The 22042-nt window shown below is 33.8% G+C and overlaps 1 protein-coding gene across 2 annotated transcripts; it reads right to left on the bottom strand.

Annotated features, from left to right (window-relative positions):
• Positions 1 to 535: 535 nt before the first annotated feature.
• Positions 536 to 21992, bottom strand: LOC148603609 (uncharacterized). 2 transcript variants are annotated; one of them, XM_088552851.1, is made up of 7 exons: positions 21959 to 21992; positions 11568 to 11644; positions 10938 to 10994; positions 8698 to 8928; positions 7564 to 8193; positions 2796 to 3023; positions 536 to 2216 (listed from the first exon to the last, which is right to left on the bottom strand). In XM_088552851.1, exons 3-7 carry the CDS (start codon positions 10975 to 10977, stop codon positions 610 to 612), a joined length of 2736 nt encoding a protein of 911 aa, XP_088408977.1. In that variant the 5' UTR covers positions 10978 to 10994; positions 11568 to 11644; positions 21959 to 21992; the 3' UTR covers positions 536 to 609. The 2 variants fall into 2 exon arrangements, with proteins under 2 accessions (XP_088408977.1, XP_088408976.1); XM_088552850.1 differs by lacking the exon at positions 21959 to 21992 and adding an exon at positions 12894 to 13006.
• Between the last annotated feature and the right edge of the window lie 50 nt (positions 21993 to 22042).

Below are 22042 nucleotides of genomic sequence, written 5' to 3'. Positions count from 1 at the left end.
TAGTACCGCCCTTCAACCGCTTGTAACGACTTTCAAGTTGAAATTGTGCATGTCACACCTACCTAGTTCGGAATCATTTTCCTTTATGCTGATACCAAATTTGCTACAAAAATTACATTTATTATTGAAGTTTCGATAATTTTCGTAATAGAGTAGGCGGAGCTTGTTACCTTTGGAACGGAACGGAGCAGAAACGATTTTTAAAACCGGAATCTAACAGAATATTTCAAAATTCCGCTGAAAAATTACGTCTCCGCTACCCTTCCGTTCCAAAAGTAACAAGCTCCGCCTACTCTCTATTACGGTTCAAAATGTCAACAAAACAGGGTCTCTCGTGGAAAATTATCGAAACTTCAATAATAAATGTAATTTTTGTAGCAAATTTGGTATCAGCATAAAGGAAAATGATTCCGGAATCGAACCAGGTAGGTATTTCAAATTCAAATAGTCTACAAATGGCTATTCATTTCTCATGCATCATTATCTGGCAATTTATGAAAATGAAATGATAAAAAAAGGAAAACTGAACAAACACTTGCATCACTCCTTTCAATTTTATTTTAACATTTCAATAAAACATGAAAATTAAGTAACAATAGACATTTCATACTACAGTTCAATTTCCTTTTGTTGTGCATTGTTCCCAGGTGTAGGATGCGCATGCATATTATAATTTGGATAGTGAGGATATTGACCCATATAACCTGGGTAATTTAGATTAGTGAATTGTGCATGCGGGTTACCATGGTAATGTAAATTCTGTCCGTGCCAATTCTGATGTCGACTTTGATCATAGTTGGTCCAGTGAGGTGATGCATGATGCTCGTAAGTATTCGGTTGAACCGGTGGGTCTCTATGTTGATAGTATTGTAAATGAGAGTTACCCATTTGAGACGAACCATATATAGATGGTTGACTAGTTTTTTCTGTCGGTAAATGACTTGATATTTGCCCTGGTTGGTGATGGTAGTATTGAGGTTGTACATTTACAGGTGGGTGGTATGCGGATTGTACATGATGTGGACTTGGTGTATATTCATATTGTTGTTCCGGTGGTATATGGTTTCCATTTGCTTGTGTTTTGTCCCTAGTTAAAGCAGGCGAACCATGTGGTGCAAAATGTTGCCAGTCATGTGTGTATGCTTGCTGTTGGTAGGGGTCATATAAAGGTTGATGGGGCATATAATTTCCATAAGGGGGTTGGTTAGGCGCATTGGACGGTGTAGGTGGAGGAAGCGGCTGTCCATTTCTATCATAGTAGTGGGAATTCATTTGCCCATTTGGCAAAGGTTGTACGGTTACATGATACTGCACTGGGTTTGGTGGATACGATTCATAAACCGATGTTGGTTCCGCATAAGCATTGTACTGACTCTGATGATAAACACTTGCATTACGTGGTGTGTTTGCTAGCGGATGATAAACGTAATTTACATATGGTCTTATGGTTGGTGCTGGTTGTTCATATGGTGACATGGGAGACGGTGGCGGTAGCTGCCGTGGAATCAACGGTGTGTGCCATTGGTTATAAGTTTGTGGAGGCGGTGGCTGGTCTGACGGTAATTGCGACAAAATATATTGAGGTGGTTGTTTAAGTATCGTTGGTGCTGATGTAGATTGCAAGTCAAAAGATTGTTTTAGTGGCTGAGGCGATGTTGATTGTGACAGCCGTGGATGAATTGTGGGTACATTACTAGGTGTCATGCTCGGTGGCTTATGTGACTGTAATTGTGACAGACCTTGTTGCATCATGGATACAGTACCAGGTGTCATGCTCGACGGTTCATGTGATGGTAATTGCGACAGCTCCTGTTGCATTAAAGGTATAGTTCTAGGTGTCGTGCTCGGTGGCTGATATGACGGTAATTGTGAAAGCTCTTGTCGCATTGAGGGCACAGTACTAAGAGTCGGATTCGGTGGCTTATATGACGTTAATTGTGACAGCCCTTGTTGGATCGGAGGTACAGCACTATGAGTCATAGTATGAACTTGTGTCTCCAATTCTATATGCTTTTTTATGTGATGATTCGGTTTCTGTAATATTGAAGCAGCGTCCGTTTCTGGAGGTGCATGATTACAGAATGTGTACTCGTCCACAACTTGGTGTTTAGTACAGTGTTTACCATTATTCTCCCCACAAAAGCAATAATTAGCCATATCGAAACTGTAAAAAGCTTTCCCGGTTTCATAAATAAGTCCACCATCGATACAAGTTCCTGGAATAGAAAAATGTATACAATTTAAAGTTTGTTGGTGATGTACATAACTATAATATTAATGTTTTAAGAAAGTCCATATTTAACTAAGAGGGAGCTTGAGTTAAAATTGCCCCAGTTGCATTTCTATTTAAGTAAATAGTGAATTAGTAAAACTAAATAAAGACCGGCTTTACTTTGAATAGGTAGTGCTTAAATAAATATTAAATGAAAGCTGTGAAAAATTGCAATAAACATTTCAAATAGACATTTTCTTCATTTCTTTTATGTTGCATTTGTTTTCTATTTTCATGTTTGTATTTTATTTACCCTTGCATACAAACAATTTATTAGATGAACTTTTTATTTCTTCGTTTGCGACTTTTTGTACATCTAACAATGAATAAATTTAAACATCGATTTGCTTTCTTTTGTTTTTGTTTTGTTGTTTTTTTTATGATCGAATTGTGATTCCTATTCTAGTACAAGTCCTTTTTAATAATTTTTTAATGAATACAGTGTAACCAAATCAACTTTCTTCAGAAATACGCCTTGCAATAATTAAAGAATACCAGAAATATGAACAAATACTGTCGTTACCTGGACAGTAATAACATTTTCCGTAGACATCTTTCGCCTTCATTTTGCAGTTCGAGGGAGGACAGTGGTAAAATTTGCAAAACTGGTACCCTGCACGATTTCTCATACAGTAGTTCTCAATGCCCTCTATATCGGGTATTTTTTCTCCTGAACAATATCGCAAACATTCACCAAAATGTGAAAAACATGGTGGACGTGTCTGCATTATGGGCATGAGTGTGGTGGTATCTGAAAACAATATTTAAAAATCTGTAACTACAATTATTACAAAAGCTGTTTATATGTTTTATCATAAATGTTGTTTATGATCTCCCTTAAATTTAGAAATGACCTCTTTTCTCTAAAACTTTAATTTAATTTTATCCATTTTAAATAATCAGCTTGAAATAATCATTTTTATCAAATCATAACGTTACCCTTTAGATGTGAAGTTTCTCTCCAAACGTCATTTTTTTAAGTTCGATACAACAAAAAAAATATTTAAATTGATCATGGATTTTTTTAAATTTCTATTTATTGCCGGAGCAACTATAAAGTAAAAATTGTTTAATAATTGCCTCATAGTACAGATTTTTTTTTTTTTTTTTTTTTTGTTTTGGTATTCTAATAGCTTACTGGTTGCATTTTTTGAAACATGTCATACTTTTACTACAGTTTGACAAGAAAAATGGAAAATGCTACGATGACAAAACACACAATACTTTCCTCCTTATCTTAATTGTATTTTTAATCGAATTATTCAGGAAAAACGTAAGGATGTTTTTTTTTATGACAAAGACTGTATTAAAAATATTAAAATCTCACAAAACCTGTTTTGTGTGGTGTACAACCTGATGACAGATGAACGGAGAGTTATATACCTAGCAAGTCCGACACGAAAGCAGCTGATGAAATAGTACACGTCTTCTTGTTTTAGTACCGAAAAAAAATTCCTCCTTTGTGAAATCTCGTATTGACTAAGTTTGTTATCAATTACTCAGTCGTTAGTTGACTAAAGTAAACATTCAAACTAAACAATGCCCAACCTTATCAACTTTTAGTTAAAATCACCAAATGAGATTAATAAATCAAGCAAATTCAATTTTCATTAGTTGAACACGTTCAATAGTTTAATAGATGTAAAACATTTACAAAGAAGAAAAAAGTGCCAAATGTATAGACAAACCTAAATGAGTGGAAATACGATGTCCTTTGTAGACGATGCTACTTAATAAACGGCCTCCAGGGATGATCTGTGTGTTCTGTTCTCTGCAGAAAACGTTTCTTCAAGAAAGACGTCTAGTTGGTAACTGGTTCCTCATAAGAATATATTGTATGGCACTCTTGAATATACCATTTCCATGATAGCATTGACGAACAGGATAATTCAAAATCCGGTTTCAGTAACGCGAAAACATATCTTACATGCAAAGTTAATAAGTGTAGTTTTCTTCAAAAAATAAAGCGTCCATCTTTCATTTTTTTCTGTTTGGATATACGTCAAAGTGGCAGTAGTTATGTATTTTGATTGGTTCAGCAAATTTAGAAAAAAAAACACTTTTTTTTTCGTTTTCTAATTAAAAAAGATGTGTGACTTGGCATTATTACAACCGAATGATAGTTTAAAGGTTTTTTCTGAATTAACTGAATTAGTTGGTTTTTTTTTTAATAAACCAATGAATGTTTATCAAGTACGTGTTTTTGGTGCGAAGTTAAAGCTCAGAGATATACACTGCGAGAATGATAGATATAATGTATTGAACAACTAGCAGTGAAAGAGATTAAACTTAAAAGTGTGTTGTTTCCAAAATAAAGGATAAATGAGCAAAACTGACTGACTTCTTGCTGCGCTTATAACCACACAAATATTTATAACAATATCTTTGTCAAGAAATACACAGAAAATGTGACAACTTAAAATTAAATACAGTTTCACTCAAAATTACACCAATGCTACCAAAAAAGTAAAGACAATACACAAATGTATATGATCAAATTGATAACTCATAATGAAGAAGTATAATAAGACCACAAAATGGTTTTGTTTTTGTTGTTTGTCTTTATTTATTTTTTAAAAATTCTTTTTTATAAAACAATTTGTCTTTGTTTTTGTCTTTTTTCTTTTTTAGGTATCATATCTGGTAATGTAATGCAAAATTTATTTTTTTCAAAAATGTCAATGATTAATGTGATTATGGCTCTCGTTAAAAAAATATTGCTCAAATTAAACAATGATAAAAATCTATTGTGGTAAATTGCAAAACAAATATTCGATCGAAATAAAATGAAACCAAAATGATACTAATTTTAGGTTACAACTAAATTTTGCGTTGAGGATTGGAGTACATAGCACTTGCTTAGTATCATGTATTGGACAAATTTATATGAATTAAGTGATTCAATGGAAAATCGTCACTATTTTTTCATTTTATATAAACATGCAGCGGGCATGTTTTATTGAAGGAACGGACAATGTTTTTTTTCATTGACGCAAGTTGCAAATCGCAGCAAGTATGTCATCTAAGCATAGTGTTTATAAATACAAAACTTTGGTGATTTTTAACGACAAACATTCAGCATGTGTGGTATTTACAAGTGATGAAGTAAATCACTTTTTTATTATTAATCTGTCAGTTCATCATTATTGTCGTAGTTTAATTACTAATGTGAACAACTTTTGATTAAGTGTTTGTTTCAATTAAAACCATCAGTGGACAGTGATTTATCACTAGTTTAATATACATTTATGGGTTGAATGTTTCTTTGGTCATATTACTTCTTGGAGTATTTTAAGAAACACGCATAAATTATCAAACGATGTCTCGAGCTTATTAATTGCTTTGTAAATTGTCATCATATCTACTGTAGAAAAATAATGTAAAATTACATCTACACACAAGGATAGTAATTAACAATTTCGTGGCCAATATTTCATAACATTGTGTTGTTATATTCTTAAGGAAAGTTTAATAAATTTATTTAAAGTCCAATACTGTTATGAAACATATGGAGGCTGATTCTGTGTGTTTTACCTTTTCTTCATGTCATATTTGTTGATCTAATAAATGCTCTCTAATCAGGATATATGCAGTTTTTACGTTAATTCATTAAAAAGTGCTTAGATACATACACGGTGTACTCATCTACATTACACGTGCGTATTTTGAAAGAGGAATCAAGGGAAGCAAGGTTATTGCGGTAATCAAAAGAATGCAATCCAGGGACAAAGACCAGACATGGAAAACAGACATACACAACAAAGAATACAAAGTAACTAAAATCATACACACAAAGCAACAAAAGCAAATGAGCAACTCGGACTCCACTAAAAACTGGGAGCATGGACCAGGTGCATCGGTAGGGTAAGCGTCCTCTGCTTTTCTAGAAACACCCGCCGAGTTGCTCATAAAAAGTCAAGTCCAAGGTAGACGAAAAAGGAAAAAAAAACATTTTATAATTATTGATTATTGTGACCTCTATATTTTATCAGTAAGAATGAAGCATGGCGCACTTCTATATGATTGTCGGGTTATAAATGAAAGAATTGTACTAAGTTCTTTTGAATGTGTGTGGGGGGTTGGAGGGGGGGGCTAAGATTATGTTTGATGTCTCAAAGTATCTTTATTTATTTAATCCTATTATTTTCTAGTAACAAGAATTATTATAAGATGTCAAGTTTACCTGGCGTTAAATTCTATATCAATGATGCTCGACATAAAAAAGAGACTGTCATCTAATGGAACTAAAAATAAATGGATTTATGTAGAAATTTTCTGGTCATATTCTTATGGAAATATACTTAAATTACTTGAAATTAATCAATATTACATATTATATTTACATAAAAAAATGTCAGAAACGCATTAAGTAGCAGTCCCTGTAAGAATTATGTAAACTCTGTAATATGCAGTACGCCAGAAAAAAAGGCTACATATTATTATCTTTTGTTATGATATTGAGGGTCTATATGATGAAAAATATAACTATTATTACGAGCTGTCTGGTCTTAGTTTCTATTGTATCCCAGTGTCATTTACAGAGTAACATGTACATGTATCTCTATTAATTCCGAATTCTACAATACTTTCTATATAGTTTGTCTCTTTAAAGATCAAGGGTTATATGGAGAGCCACGTTTATTTCTGGAAAATATTACATTTTAAACAAAATATCAAAAATAAATATATGTAGTCATTCCAAACATGTATCACATATTACATGAGTCTAAGCTGGAGTGTTACTTAATAAATTAAAGCTTTAATAACAACTTTTTATTTATTTTTACCATTGCCTTTAAAAAGAACACATCCAATACTGAAAGTAAAATGTTTTCTCAAACCCTAATTGCGCATGATTTAGTTCATATAGTATTTGTCACCCATAATATGAGAAAAGTCTGCTGATGAACACGACGAACACGCATTTGCCTAATATGTCTTTATTTCCACTCATTTTAGGTTTGTCTATAATTCTATTTCTTTTTGCTTTGATTTACTGTTTGCCATCATAAATTTCCACAAGAAAAATGGATTGGGAGTGTTATATTGTTGATTATTCGGAGGTCCTGGGTATTGTTGATGCTGATTATTCCAACTTGGATGGGGATTATGGTGGTAATTGTAACCCATTTGTGGATATGGGTGACTATTTGATCGTTGGTTTAAGTTTGATTTTGGACTTTTGGCTTGAAAGTTTGGATGAGGTACCATTCCAGGAGGATTATGTTGTTGATAATGGGGTAGATATTGTGGTGGTGGTGGTTGTGTTGGAGATTGAACGTAAGCAACACCTGGAGGCACGTATGGTGGTTGAGTTGGTGCGGGTACATGAACATGATTTGGTGGTTGTGGCGGCGGGGTTGGTGCAGGCACATACGCATGCTGTGGTGGAGTTGGTGGTGCTGTTGGTGCCGGTACATGTGCAAATTGTGGTGGAGGTGGTGGCGCAGTTGGTGCCGGTACATGTGCTACTCTCGGTGCCGGTCTAGGTGGCGTTGGTTGCGGAACGAATGCTACTACATTAGCAGGTGGAGGACGATGTGTAGGTTGATGGACGATCGTAACTCTGGGCGGTGGTGGCGGTGGTTGCTGAACAACAGCAACAACATTCTGCTGTGGTGGTGGTTGCGGTGGTTGAACTACTGCTACAACATTTGGCTGGGGAGGTGGTGGGGGCGCATGGACAACTGCAACAACTTCAGGCTCAATTTCTATTTTAGGTTGGGGTTTTCCGACAACGACGACAGTACCAGCATCACCATCAGTTCCTGGACGAGCGTGGTTACAGTACGCATATTGATCGACAGGACGTTTTGTACAGTGTTTTGAGTTGTCTTGTCCGCAGAAACAAGAGTTCATCATGTCAAAGCTCAGGAAAGCTTGTCCATTATTGTGAATACGGCCACCGTCAATACATTTTCCTAGAAATTTAAAATGAGAAAGGGTTAAACAGAAGAAACAATGTTTGCCATGATAGAATAGCAGTTTCCTGTAGCAGTTATCTAAATCTCATCAACTTTTTTTTATAAATCGCACCAATCCTTATACTGAAGTATTACTTTTGGGTAAGATATCGGTTTTTTTTAATAACACTAACGGAATGAGATTACAGTAAGCTTATTTGCGAGTCGATAGATGTTTACACCAAAACAAACTTTCTTAAACATCTTCATTCTATTCGAATATATCAATTTTGTCGATTTCGGCATATAGGTTAAAATCTTCCTTTTATGCATTTTTTTAACGAAACTCTCTCACTGAACCCTCTCCTTTTTGTTTATTGCAGGGTCCTCTGTATGCATTTTACATTTTAATAGATGAACATTATATTATGAATTTATGTAATTGATAATAACTAAACATAAGCATACGTTTTTTAACTAACGGAAGTAGTTTCAACGGAAATGCCCAATCTCTTTACTAACCTGGACAGTAATAACATTTGCCATACAAGTCCTTTTTTCTGCCCCTACATTTGGCAGGTGGGCAGTGGTAAAATTTACAGAACTGGTACCCTGCTGTATTTGTAATGCAGGAGCTTTCGATTCCTTCAACATCTGGAATTCTTTCTCCCGGACAGTATCGCAAGCATTCACCAAAATGTGTAAAACATGGCTGCTGAGGTTCTAAAGGTATCGGTACCAGTGCAAATGTCCCTGGTGAATACAATGTAGGGATTTATATGTCTGAAATAATAATTCTGGGCCACCAAAGGGGCAAAATCTTTTAATTTAATACAAAATGTGAGACTGTAAAAACGACAAAAACCAACATGAAGTGCACTTATTGTGCTGCTCGGAAATACAACCCACCGCGCATTAATTTTGCAGATTTGAATATTTTGGTGATGAGAGTGACCATTACATTTATAATACCAGGCTCTTAAGAATTTTAACCTGTCTTATAGCATTACTTATAGTATGGGTTCGAAAAAAAAATTTGCATCAATTTCGTATTAAAATGATAATTTTATTTTCCGTGCTATTATTTGATTCTTGGTCATGAACACATGGCCTACGAACGATCTAAAGAGTTTCAGGAGTAACTAAGTACCAAGTCATATATGAATACGTGGATGTTGTAGAGAGGGCATGTTAAAAATATTACGGATGGTACACAGGTTGGTGTTATAAAATTCCCTTCGCTATGTTTATGTCCAAGGTGATCGGTATAACATAAGATAAAAAGATAAGAAATTTATTAATTGATATACGTGTACAAATAGATCGACGCGAATGAGTTTCCAAATTCTGGCGCATTTAAAATATGTAAATAGCGCAAAATATGTAACAAGCGCAAAAATATTCTTCCCAGTACACGGGTGTTCCTCAGGAAATGCACAAACACTTGGTAATCGGTTTATATATGTATATTTTCTTCTTTTTACAAATAGGCTATTTATTGTTAAGAGCACACAGGAACTTTTAGGGATAAACGGCTAGATTTTTTTTTCGAAAGTTTGTCGCCAGATTTTGAAAGCTTTTTTACGACGACTATCGGGAAAATTTGTAGTTTGAAAATAATACGCTAATAATTATTATTATCTATGATGTATAGTGTACTCATAATGTCAATTAATTAAAATCAGAATGCCAACAGATTTGTAAGAGAATATTTGAGAACTGTAATTATGACCGGAAATGAATGTCTGCTAAGCATGCATAATGAACACTAAAACTTCACCAATTTTGGCGTCTGAAAACATGTATATTTATTACCTGTTAAATTGAACTCGTCACAGTTTCTGAATAAAATATGTACATATTTTAGATTTCGAAACATGTACATATCATATGTGATAAAAAAAAATTTAAAAAGCATGAGCATGCATTCAATTGTAACATTAAGATGTGCTACTGTGGACTCTTCACGTCGTCGTAGTCCAACTCATACCAGAATAGCAGTAAGTGCGATGTCTTATAGCCACGAAAAATACAGCCTGCGCTTTGTTATTTCCTATTAAAATATATATATTTTTTTGGGGGGGGCGGGGGGGTAACTATTCGAATAACTACAAAGCACATGTGCCCGGTTTAAAAAATTAATTTTAAAAAATTTTAAAAATCAATCCTCAACTCAAATCCTGAACTATCAGATTACATGATATTAAAAAAATGAAGACAAACTTAACGATTTGAGATTTTCAAACCAGACCTGAAATCTGATAGAATTAGGCTTCTGGGGCAATTCAAAAGGTGTTTATGAATTTGAGACCGGATAGATTAAATTGGAAATACTACTTTAATAATGTGAAAAAAAAATCTGAATCAATCAAAGCTTTTCGAAATATCAGAAAGTCAAAAATAAATCTATCACATGCATGTGTCAGATTTTCCCCATTTCGCAATAATCTGAAAAATGTCTACTTAATCGTTAAAGCGTGAATGCTATACTTCTCTTAAAGACAACACGAAGCACATATAATTTCAAAAGTAAAGTTTTAACGGTCAAAAGAACGGAAAACTTTCCTAAATTTGTAACATTAATATCCTCCCCCTTTAACTGTTTCTGTTTAATGCATTTGAACAATAAAAACTTTCCTTTTACCTTAATATCCTACCAAGCCCATAGCGTCTTGCTAATGCCATATTTTGAAAAGAAATTAACATCAAATCACCATACCAGCCGTAAATATGTTAGTTTGCCATTTAAAAAATATACTTACCCACGATGATGGTTGAAACAACCAAAATCTGTGTCTCCATCTCCCCGCTGGTTTATACTGAGAATGAAATTTTATCAGTTTTTAGATATTTTTAATCCTCACATTATTAGCGAATAGGGGAAATGAAAAAAAAACACTGAAGTTCCTTCAATCAATACTTTGCTTTATCCAGAAATATAGGAATACACAACAGTTATAATTATATTAATAACGAACAAAACGTCATTTTTACTGTACACGTCCTGTATTGTGAAACAAGTCGTTTCATTAATCGTGTAAACTAAAACCTGACTTAAATTTTAATGAAACAAAAATATGCAAATATACCACAGACGTGTAACTGTTTTTTTAAATTTTTAAATGGTCTCGGCACTTATAATTATTTATCTAATTATATTTATATAATTATCATTTAAAATGAAAAATTGTTACTTTTTATGTTTGTCGTTTTTACTACGATCTTCGACAGGAGGTTCAATTATGCCACTCTTCTATAGATCAGGAAAAAAATGTATGTATCAAACGTTTGAGTAGAACATATGACTTTTTAATTGTCTTCTCGAGCTTCTAACGAAAATTCAACATTTAAATAACCACATCGATGAATTTATGAGCAATAAATTGTCTCACCTTTGGTGCTTAGATGATCCACTGATGCTGCGAATGCTTTTAGAAGGATGTAGGTTATAAAGTCCCCAGTTATGTCCCTGTGACATAAACATGACAACGTTAACATGTCGTACTAAATTATAATATTCATGCACTTTCAAGTCCTGTCTAATTTGTTTATAAATTAATTACGCATGTGAGATAATAATCGTTAATAAAACAACAAGCATTGTCATTTTTATTTGAACTTTCAAACACGATTGGTTTTCCATGATAATTTGTAGCTTGTGGGCTACCATACTCCTTTTCGTTAGTGGCACAGGTTATGACTTTAAGGAAAGACGAAGTCTTATTTGAATAATTAAGGCTATATGCTGTCCTGGTCTCCTGACAGGAAAAAGAATTTATTTCCAAAGAAATGTAGACAAATAGAAGTTTTAATGAGAAGGAAAAACACATACAAACAAACAAAATACAATACGCATAACAACTGTTTCTTAACACAAGAAAATCTGATAGTTAAGTCAACTAATTAAACCGTCTCCCATGAAAATTAACACGGACCAGATGTGGTAAGCGTACTTAACTTTTCTGGCTTGTGACACCACCCATGGTGATGAAGAACAATGAGAAGAGAAGGATAAATATGTAATTTTGCCGAAAACTAGTTCAGCACGGTTAAAGATCTCCGTGCTTCTTCTGAAGTCCTGGAAGTATGAATTAAGGATTTCCCCCCTTAAAATGTACTTTATTCAGCAAATCTGTTATAAAGACCTTACTAGCGAATTACCAGCGAAATGGAGATGGGAATATCTTAATGCTGTCCTTTACCTAAAGCTTAAATATAGATATGAAAAAAATTAATGAGGCAAGCAAAACTAAATTGCCATCAAATCAGAATACATGAGAGATTCAAAATAGAAATAAAATGGAAACAAATGAAAACGATATGACACAGTCATACAAGTAACATTCACCGACATTTATCTGAACTCCATTAATTAGTCTTACCTTTAATTTGCCGCAAAGACTTGTCTAAAAGTGAAAAAAAAGCCACCCCATGCAATATCCCAAACGAAAAAAAAAAACAATTTCGTAAAGAACACTGAATGTGAAGTAAATGTTAATATTGAAGCAGGTTCCAGCGCGTAGGCTTTGAATTGCGGATATTTCAAATCTAAGCCGGTTCCAGTGCCTAGGCCTTGTATTGCGGATATTCCAAATAGTGATAGAATATTTCCGCACTGAGTCTGCTTATTTGTATGTCTTTCTTTAAAATTGTCATGTTGACCTTACCTTACTGGCCAATGGCCACTGCAAAAAAAACTTATTAAAAACTATCATTACCCTTTCTGAAAGAAAGTTTTCCTTCTACTCGACTAAGCTCCCAAACTTCATTTGTATACAAAACAGGTTGTGTGAGATGAACCTTTGACAACTGATTTATAAAATGTTCAATACGATCTCGTCTTTAACCTCAATTGTCTCGAAGAAGTATAAAAGATTTAAATCAACTAACAGGTTGCACGTGGAAACATGTACGTGCCGACATGCTATTTCCGGTTGACCCCATGTTAGACTAGTCAAGCGCAAAGAGTTTGGCAGTGGAAAGATATTATTTTAGACGAATTTTAACTATATAAATAGCGCTTGAAAACCTTCCATTATAAAATATACAGCATAAATGAGAACCACATCGCTTTAATGAACAATGAGAAGTCCCAGAGATAGGGAACCCGGGTTATGTCCAAATGTTATGACAGAAACAATATTTTAGTATCAGGGAGAGTGGTTTGACACGGAAGTTTGGGAATGGTTGGATTTCTTTTCTCATCTCCATCCTGTTTAAAAAAAATTTAGGCTGTAAAATAAAAGAAAACTTAAGGCCAATTATGGAGTACCAATTCGTTTAAAAACCAATCATAGCAGTGATTCAATGCGCAGAAATCTCATTGAACAAACGATGTTTTTTTTCGGTCTTCATCTGCTATTTAAACGCAACTATAGATTAGTCCTTTCTATTTACAGCTCTACTTGTTAGAAACTGATTATGTCAATAAGATTAATTATGACCTCGGCTGCCAATTAACCAGTTAAATGTATGTAGTATGTGTACACCATCTTAAAGAGAGTTTTACTTACAACATTATATTGTCTTTAATGCAACCTGCACAGTCCTTACAATAAAAAAATCACTAACCCGGTCAATATCAAAAACCTATGCCAATATCGATTTATTTCCGGGTTCCCACTAAAATAGGAATTCGGTCATTTCCCAATCGAAACTACATTGTACGTGGCCATTTCCGCTACGCTAAAAAAAACTCTTCTGGAAAAAATTTGCCGAAATTGTAGTCATACGAGACTCAAAGTAGTCCTATCCACCAGGTGGTGCTAAACAAATTGTTAGATATCACAAGAAATAAAGAACACAAGCTCAGTCAAGAACTTTGCCGCGAAAAAAATTAAAAGATAAGATTTTAATCATGCACAAATGTAAGTCAGTTTGATGTTACATGTAAAAACCTATCTTCCCATCCGGCCGTTCGGAGTTTAATCGAAAGAAATAAGGTTAAGTACAATGAAGTATCAGAAAAGATCGATAATAAAAACACATTGCAACTTTGCATTATATTAGGACGCATTAGAATGTAAATATGGTGGTTGAGAGTGAGAGAGTAATCAAGGGAACCAAGGTTATAGCGGTAATCAAAAGAATGTAATCCAGGGACAAAGACCAGACATGGAAAACAGACATACACAACATAGAACATTAAGTAACTAAAATCATACATACAAAGTAACAAAAGTAAATGAGCAACTCGGACTCCACTAAAAACTGGGAGCATGGACCAGGTGCACCGGTAGGGTAAGCGTCCTCTGCTTTTCTAGAAACACCCGCCGAGTTGCTCATAAAAAGTCAAGTCCGGGATAGACAAACGAGGAAAGGAAAACTATGACCCGTTGAATAAATCAGTTTTCATGGTGCTGATGGATACACCATAACGATCCACGAATTCATGATGACGACCATAAAACTTCTGTAGTGATGACTTCAATCTTGTAGCAACATAACCCTGTTCCAAAAGCCTATTTGTTAGAGTTCTAGCGCGATACAAAAAGTCTGCGTAGTCCCGGCAAGCTCTGGCATAACGTATGAGTTGTGATATGAACACTCCATACGCAGGAGCCGAAGGGATGTTGCCACAGATGAAAGGAAATTTGACAATTCTGAATGAAAAGTCATCACGTTTGTCGTAAAGTTTGGTCAATAGCTTTCCTTTACCATCGATTTCTAAGTGTAGGTCAAGATATGAGGCTGACTTCACAGTGTCTGTAGTATCTTTTATCTCAAGTTCTTTTGGGTAGATGCGATGTATCAAATCCCCGAAATTAGGATTGTTTAAAGATAACACGTCCTCTATATAGCGGAAACTGAGATTGAAGGATCCACCCAAACAAGATCAGCTATAAAGTCAGCCTCATAAGAGTGAAGGAATAGGTCAGCTAGTAAAGGAGCACAATTTGTTCCCATTGGAATGCCGACCGTTTGTTGAAAAACACGTCCACCACACTGGACAAATATGTTGTCGATTAAAAATTCCAGCATTTTGTAAACATCTTCTGTATATTTGGAAGATGATTTGGAATTATTTCTTACAAAGTATGAGTAATCTCTACCAAGAACTATATATTTGTATCTAGGTGTAAAATCTTTTTTGGAAAAGCAACGATGTGAGCTTTCATCTCATCCTATACGAGCTGCATTTTAAAAGAAGGTGACTTAGAGGTTATAAAAGTCTTTATCGCTATTTTGTTTAAAATCCCTCTGATCTTGTTATACGATAATTTTCAATCTCACGCCAGTCGAGTAGAATGAAAATCATCGTATAGCTGCACAACATACGTAAAGTCATGTACTCCGCCGAAAAATAGTCGCGGAAGGAAACTTAGCAGCGCTTATAAAACATACATATTTAGGTTAGGAAACATTGAAACAAACTTTGTGTGTTTATATCTACAACTCTTTATAACAATTTGTTTAAGGTATAGTCCCGAAAATTCCGAAGGATTGAAATTACGTTGAAGTCCAAAATTTCCGAACGGCCGGAAGGGAAGATATGTTTTTACATGTAACATCAAACTGACATACAAAACTGAAAATAAAAGAAAACTAATACCTTACACTTCAGCAAAACAGCGATAAAAATATAATATTATGACAATTTAACAATGGAACCTTACTATCAAAACAAATATAAGTAAAAGGTCTATCATATAATTTATAAAGTGTACATTGTCTTTTTTTTTTAAATGGTTCAGGCAGTTTAGGTTACATAAAAATAGTAATTTGATCATGTAGTTAACTAATAAAGGTATCATTACGTATTGATTTTCACATTGGCTTAGTTATAGGTCCTCGACTCGTCATTTTGGCCTTCGATGTTGCATCGGGACAATATGACCCACCTTGGGCCTATAACTAAGCCAATATCAAAAATGTCCTGACGTACGCGCGATGTTCGTACTTCAAAGATTTTAGATTTTGCAACATTAGTGTAGCATTTCGAAATATGACGATGCTTCAAGTAATCAAGTACAACGGAAAGTAGAAAAATGTTTTTTTTTATATCGAGAAAAATAATCATGAAATCAAACCCGTAAAATATCATTAGTAAACAATCCATAACTATTATTCATTGCAGTCGGTCTCGTATTTCCGCTAAAAAATGGAGTTGCGACATTCCTGTATGCCGCAGTAAAATACCTCATAGTTCAAAGTATTATGTGGCAAAACAAAAATACGTTTTCGCAAAATAACATTAATTTAGTAATAAAAGCATTAACTTTTCTTTATTTAAAATTTCGTTCTTTCCTTCAACAATCAGCTCGCCGATTTCCATTTTTTAACGTGACACGTTTCCACATATTTCGGTGACGTCAGAAGAACAATATAGGAGAGCACCCACTTGTTTACTTAGGCAAAAATACGCTTTAAAATAATTTTAAATATATTTATAGAACAAAAGAATGTTCTTTGCGGAAGTACAGATTGAGCATGTTCGGCGACAACCCCTCAGTTAACACGAAATGGTCTATAACTCAATTCAAATAACGTTCATTTGAGATCATTGATATACCAACTCACCTACAACTTATTATCAAGATGTTCGAGGGGCTTCACATAGTTCGGGCTTCGCTAAATTTTACAACTATTTGTAAATGAGTGAGTCTCATTCACACACCGACGAACTCAAAAAGAAGTTTTTATTTAGGAGTTATCAGGTGCGGGTACACACACCCCTCCCTAAATTTGGGATATTCCTTTTTTACATAACCTTGAGTTTTTACAAATTCTACCTCCATTTTTTGTAATGTTGCTTTTATAGGCGTTTTATTCTATTGACATCCCATTGATCCTACTCTGGATAACTGTATTATTTCTGAAAATGGACGCGTCCATCGTGTATTTGACGCGGTTGCATTCTGAGGTTACTGGCGACGCGTAACTAAACATGTTTGTGAAAATGACCTTTAAACTCTCTGCATACGTACTATAACTACAACAGCCAATTAGTGCTAAAATTTACGATGCTATGAAATGAAATTCCTAATTACAATGGATGCTGCATTAGAATCCTTGTCGAATTTTGCATATACGTAAATTGTGTTAAGCATTCAATTGATAATAATAATAATGATAAAAATTAGACAGACCCACCATGTCTAACCCATGGAGGAGGTTTTACGGATTCAACACCGGGGGGATCATGCTTTTTATTTATTTACGGTCATTGCTGAAAAAAGGCGTGGCTTGAGTGAGTAAATTACTCTAAATTGAAATAACAGGGGATTACGAGGCCCACTAAAGGGGTGGCTCATGGTATGCAAGCATAAATCATTCAGTATTGCTCGTAACATTGTTTATGACCAAGTTTAAACAAGCTGTTTTAAGGAGTTCTTTTAACCTTCAACCTTCATTTTTTTCTTTTTCCTTAAAATGTAAAATTCTTTCAAAATAATTGCTGTTGATATTCTTATTTGTTTGTTTTAAACTTTATAAATTAATAATGCAGATAACATTAAAAATACTAGAAAAATTATAAACAAGGCTCACTTGGGGATACCCCGCTATGTATCCATTTCAGGACCGTTAGAAAGTTTGCTGCAATTGCATTTGCCATTGCAGTTCACTTGTTTAATGAACCTTAACAGACAGACATTGCCTTATATGGCTTTAGTGAGCTCTGCCCAATTTGTCACGTGAGCTATGAACTGATTTTGTGGCTACAACTGGCTACATTTCTTGATTGTTGGTAACTGAATTAGATAAATAATATACAAAAATAATTAACGACAAAGGCTGAGCTTCACTGGTCACGTCTGAATAGAACTGAAACAAAATAACTTGATATTATCAAAATATAATAGCATTAAAACCTATGATTTTTCAACACTGTATACTTCTATTTCCCATAATCAGTTAAAATCCCGACTCAAAAGCATTATACATGTACATCGTTGTTTCTCAACAAAAAAAAGAGATGGTACACCTAGATACAAATATATAGTTCTTGGTAGAGACTCCACATACTTTGTAAAAAAAAATTCCAAATCATCTTCCAGATATACAGAAGATGTTTTTAAAATGCTGGAATTTTTTATCGACAACTTATTTGTCCAGTGTGGTGGACGGCATTCCAATGGGAAAAAAATTGCGCTCCTCTACTTGCTGACCTATTCCTTCACTCTTATGAGGCTGACTATAGCTGATCTGCCCCAAAAGAAAGACAATCGTTCTTGTAGATCCTTTTATCTCAGTTTCCGCTATATAGATGATGTATTATCGTTATGCCAAAGCTTGCCGTAACTACGCAGACTCTTTGTATCGCGCTAGACTTCTTACAATTAGGCTTTTGGGAGAGGGTTATGTTGCTACAAGATTGAAGACATCACTGCAAAAGTTTTATGGTCGTTACGATGTATCCATCTGCACCATGAAAACTGATTTGTTCAATGTGTCATAGATTTCCTTTCCTCTTTCGTCTACCCCGGACTTGACTTTTTATGAGCAACTCGGTGGGTGTTTCTAGAAAAGCAGACGACGCTTACCCTACCGGTGCATCTGGGCCATGTTCTTAGGTTTTAATGGAGTCCGAGTTGCTCATTTACTTTTTTGCTTTGTATATGTATTGGTTTAGTTGCTATATGTTCTTTGTTGTGTTTGTCTGTTTACCATGACTGGTCTTTGTCTCTGGAATACATTCTTTTGATTTCCGCTAGAATCTTGGTTCCCTTGATTACTCATTCATAATGATAATAATCAGTTGTATACATTTTTACATTTTATGATAATTTCTAAAAAGCAAAAATGAAAAAAAACTACAGTAAACTTATTTAAAAAAAAATAAAATGCCCATTTATATTGTTCGCATTACGTTCGATTAAGTTTTGACGAATTGTTGGAAGGGAGGGATCGCTCATGACCATTCCCGATTTTATGTTCCGTATCTTGTTATTTTGTTACAACAATTTTTTGTTGATGATTTCAAGTTTATTTTTTTCGGAATAATGGAAACAATTTGTAAAGAGATTATAGGGAAAAACAGGTTGAGCCTTTCTTTGCATTAGACCATTCTGTCACATAGGTATGTTCAATTGGCCATATCCCTCTGAGAGAAAAAAAAACAACCAAAAGAACAAACAAAGAATTAAAGGAACGAGTTAAGAAATAAAAACTCCGAATCAAACAAACAAAAAAATGGTTAAAAAATGTGTGTACTTTCATGTATTTTAATCTTAACCGATTTCAGTTCGATCATCGCCTCGTGTCGTTAAATGGAGACCACAAATAAGAAAATAATAATTTGCTTAGACGGTGGCATATTAATTCTCTATGTTTTTTTTTCAGGAATGGTGAAGACAGCGGTCTTATGTTATTGATATTTGTAATGATAATTTACATGACTATTGGGTCATGTTTGAAGAAACGTACATATCTAGGATTATATGGGTTAATATCTATGTAGTTGTTCAGTAACTTTTAAAAACGCTCATGGCTAGTATTTCCTTTATCAGACGTTGTTGATTGATCGATTGATTGTTGGTTTTAATGGCGTTTCGGGACCAGGGCCATATCATGGCAAGAGAATATAACAATCAGAAAACATTATTTAAAAAACAAGATCCAAGTGTCTTCATAAAATTATGAAATTAAAACAAAATTTACGTATAAAAAGGTACGTAAAGGGTAAATTTAAGACATAAAATAAACATAGGAACAATAATTCGATAAAACATTGAAATAACAAAAAAAAAGATAAAAAATTAGATTTTATTAAATAAACCAATGTCTTGCAAGAAATTAATAATGTTTCTTGATGAAATGGCGTTGTTGAAATCATACCCTAAGACTCCACCAATTACTGTTAATGCTAATTATGTTAACGTGATCTTAGGATAGCTTCGAGAACCCCACCCCAGGTCTCTGGAACTCGGTGCCCAGAAACAAAGTGCTTTTTACAGGACACATAGGTGTCTAAGTGATAATCTGTTGCAGTTATACAGCTTATCAACTGAGAAAGATGTGCTCGTATCTTAGAACAGGATTCATTTCAACGATTGTGGCTCAAGGTTAAATAATTTGACAGGCAGTGACAACCTAGACTTCGCTAAATTGAATTCCGACTTGAAAAGGCAAGCTAGTAGTTTGTAGTTCAGTAATGCGGGATATCAGAGTTTTATCTTTATTCATCTATGTGTTCCATGTAAACTTACAAACTAAAATTTACGCAATCTGGCGCACTGCTGCGATGCCACGTGAATTTTCGTGTGATATTTTAAAAAAGATGTCATTCGTATTAGGAATGGTGAATTTAAATCAAAAGATTTTAATCTTAACCATTTACAACAAGCTTGATTTTAGATACGAATGAAGTCGACTCTTTTCTTTTAGTTTATCCATATTTTTGAAATTTTTATAACAATTTGTGAAAATGCAAACTGAAAATGAGCCCAATGTACTTTCGTAATTCATACATCAAATCTCAGCCCCCTTTTTTTCAGAATATAAATGTCGATGCCAAAGTTGCAAAACTTTGAAAAATTCCCATCGATGTTATAACTGTCAAATTTGCGAAGCAAATTTTTGTCGTTCCCTCCGCGGGACTCGAACTCGTACCGCTGTGACATCTATGGCAACACCGCCTGCACTAAGTCCAGCGCCCTAGATCACTCGGCCAGCTAGGCTATATAAAATATAGCTTTCGCTGGCCAGGTGATTCCTCCTCGTAGGATTAATCTAGGGCTGTAACTTAGTACACGATGTATGGTAGTACGGGACAGTTCATCTAGGTGTTATTATGTAGAATAGAGGATCAAATTAATGATGCATGTCACAACAAATCAATATTATACAACGTCTCAGAATGTGACATTTCAAAATTTCACATTCGTTGTATATATGCCATTTCTGAAGCTAAAAATACATCGTCTTTCTAGTTTTTTTAAAATAATCTTTCTCTGGATTTTCTAGAAACGTTTCCTGTCATGAAGTTATCATCGTTTAAAAGTCTATCAATTTAGAACTAAGTTCGTCGTGCAGGGTCCACGAAAAGAGAAATGACCTAAACCAGCATGCCAAAAGCAGGTCCCATTTTCAATTTCCCTATAAATTCTACATTTTTTTTTTCAAAAAGAATTGTGTTGCCATTATAGAACTTTACATTTTTAAAGAGAAATATCTGGGGAATTATGGAAAGCCAAAGTGGACAAAAAGCCGTATTTTCTAATATTAAAATTCATTTTCTAATATTAAAAAATGAATTTTTAATATTAAAAAAAATCATTTTCTTATATAAGAAATTCATTTTCTAATATAAGAAATTCATGCTCGGACGTTAAACCCCAACAATCAATCAATCAATCATTTTCTTATATCAGAAATTCATTTCCTAACATTAAAAAATCGTGTATTTTCTTTGCTGTCCATGGTTTGATTCCTAATATAAGAAATTGATTGTTTTGTATCATAAATTTAATTTCTAATATTAGAAATTGATTTTCTGATGTAAGGAAATAAATTCTTTATATTAAAAAAAAAGGGATAGTAATTTTCTAATATAAAAAATGATTTTTAATGTAAGAAATGCCCTTTATAATTATAAAAAATCAATCTAGGATATTCTAATAATTTCTAATATTAAAAAAATCATAGTCTTTTATTAGAAATTCCTTTTCTAATATTAAAATATATTTTTTAATGTTAGAAAAAATTCTTATATTAGAAAATTTCTTGCCAAAGGGAATAAACCATTACTATGGTTGCCGAGTTCTAAAATATCATTATTTGATTTAAAAGAAAAAATATGGAGTCACAGCTTGACGTTTCTTATCTATCGAGTTCAACTTACAGTTATTTCATAGTTATCTTCATCTTCTTTAATCTTAAACCCAAATAGACAAAATAATTGTATTTCATCTCTCTGTAGATGAAA

This window comes from Perna viridis, chromosome 11 (assembly GCF_037379345.1).
Source record: "Perna viridis isolate PV_CMFRI_1.1 ecotype Kerala chromosome 11, ASM3737934v1, whole genome shotgun sequence".
Taxonomy (NCBI): domain Eukaryota; kingdom Metazoa; phylum Mollusca; class Bivalvia; order Mytilida; family Mytilidae; genus Perna; species Perna viridis.
The sequence above is the reverse complement of the archived record's forward strand: the minus strand, read 5'-3'. Positions and strand labels throughout refer to the sequence as shown.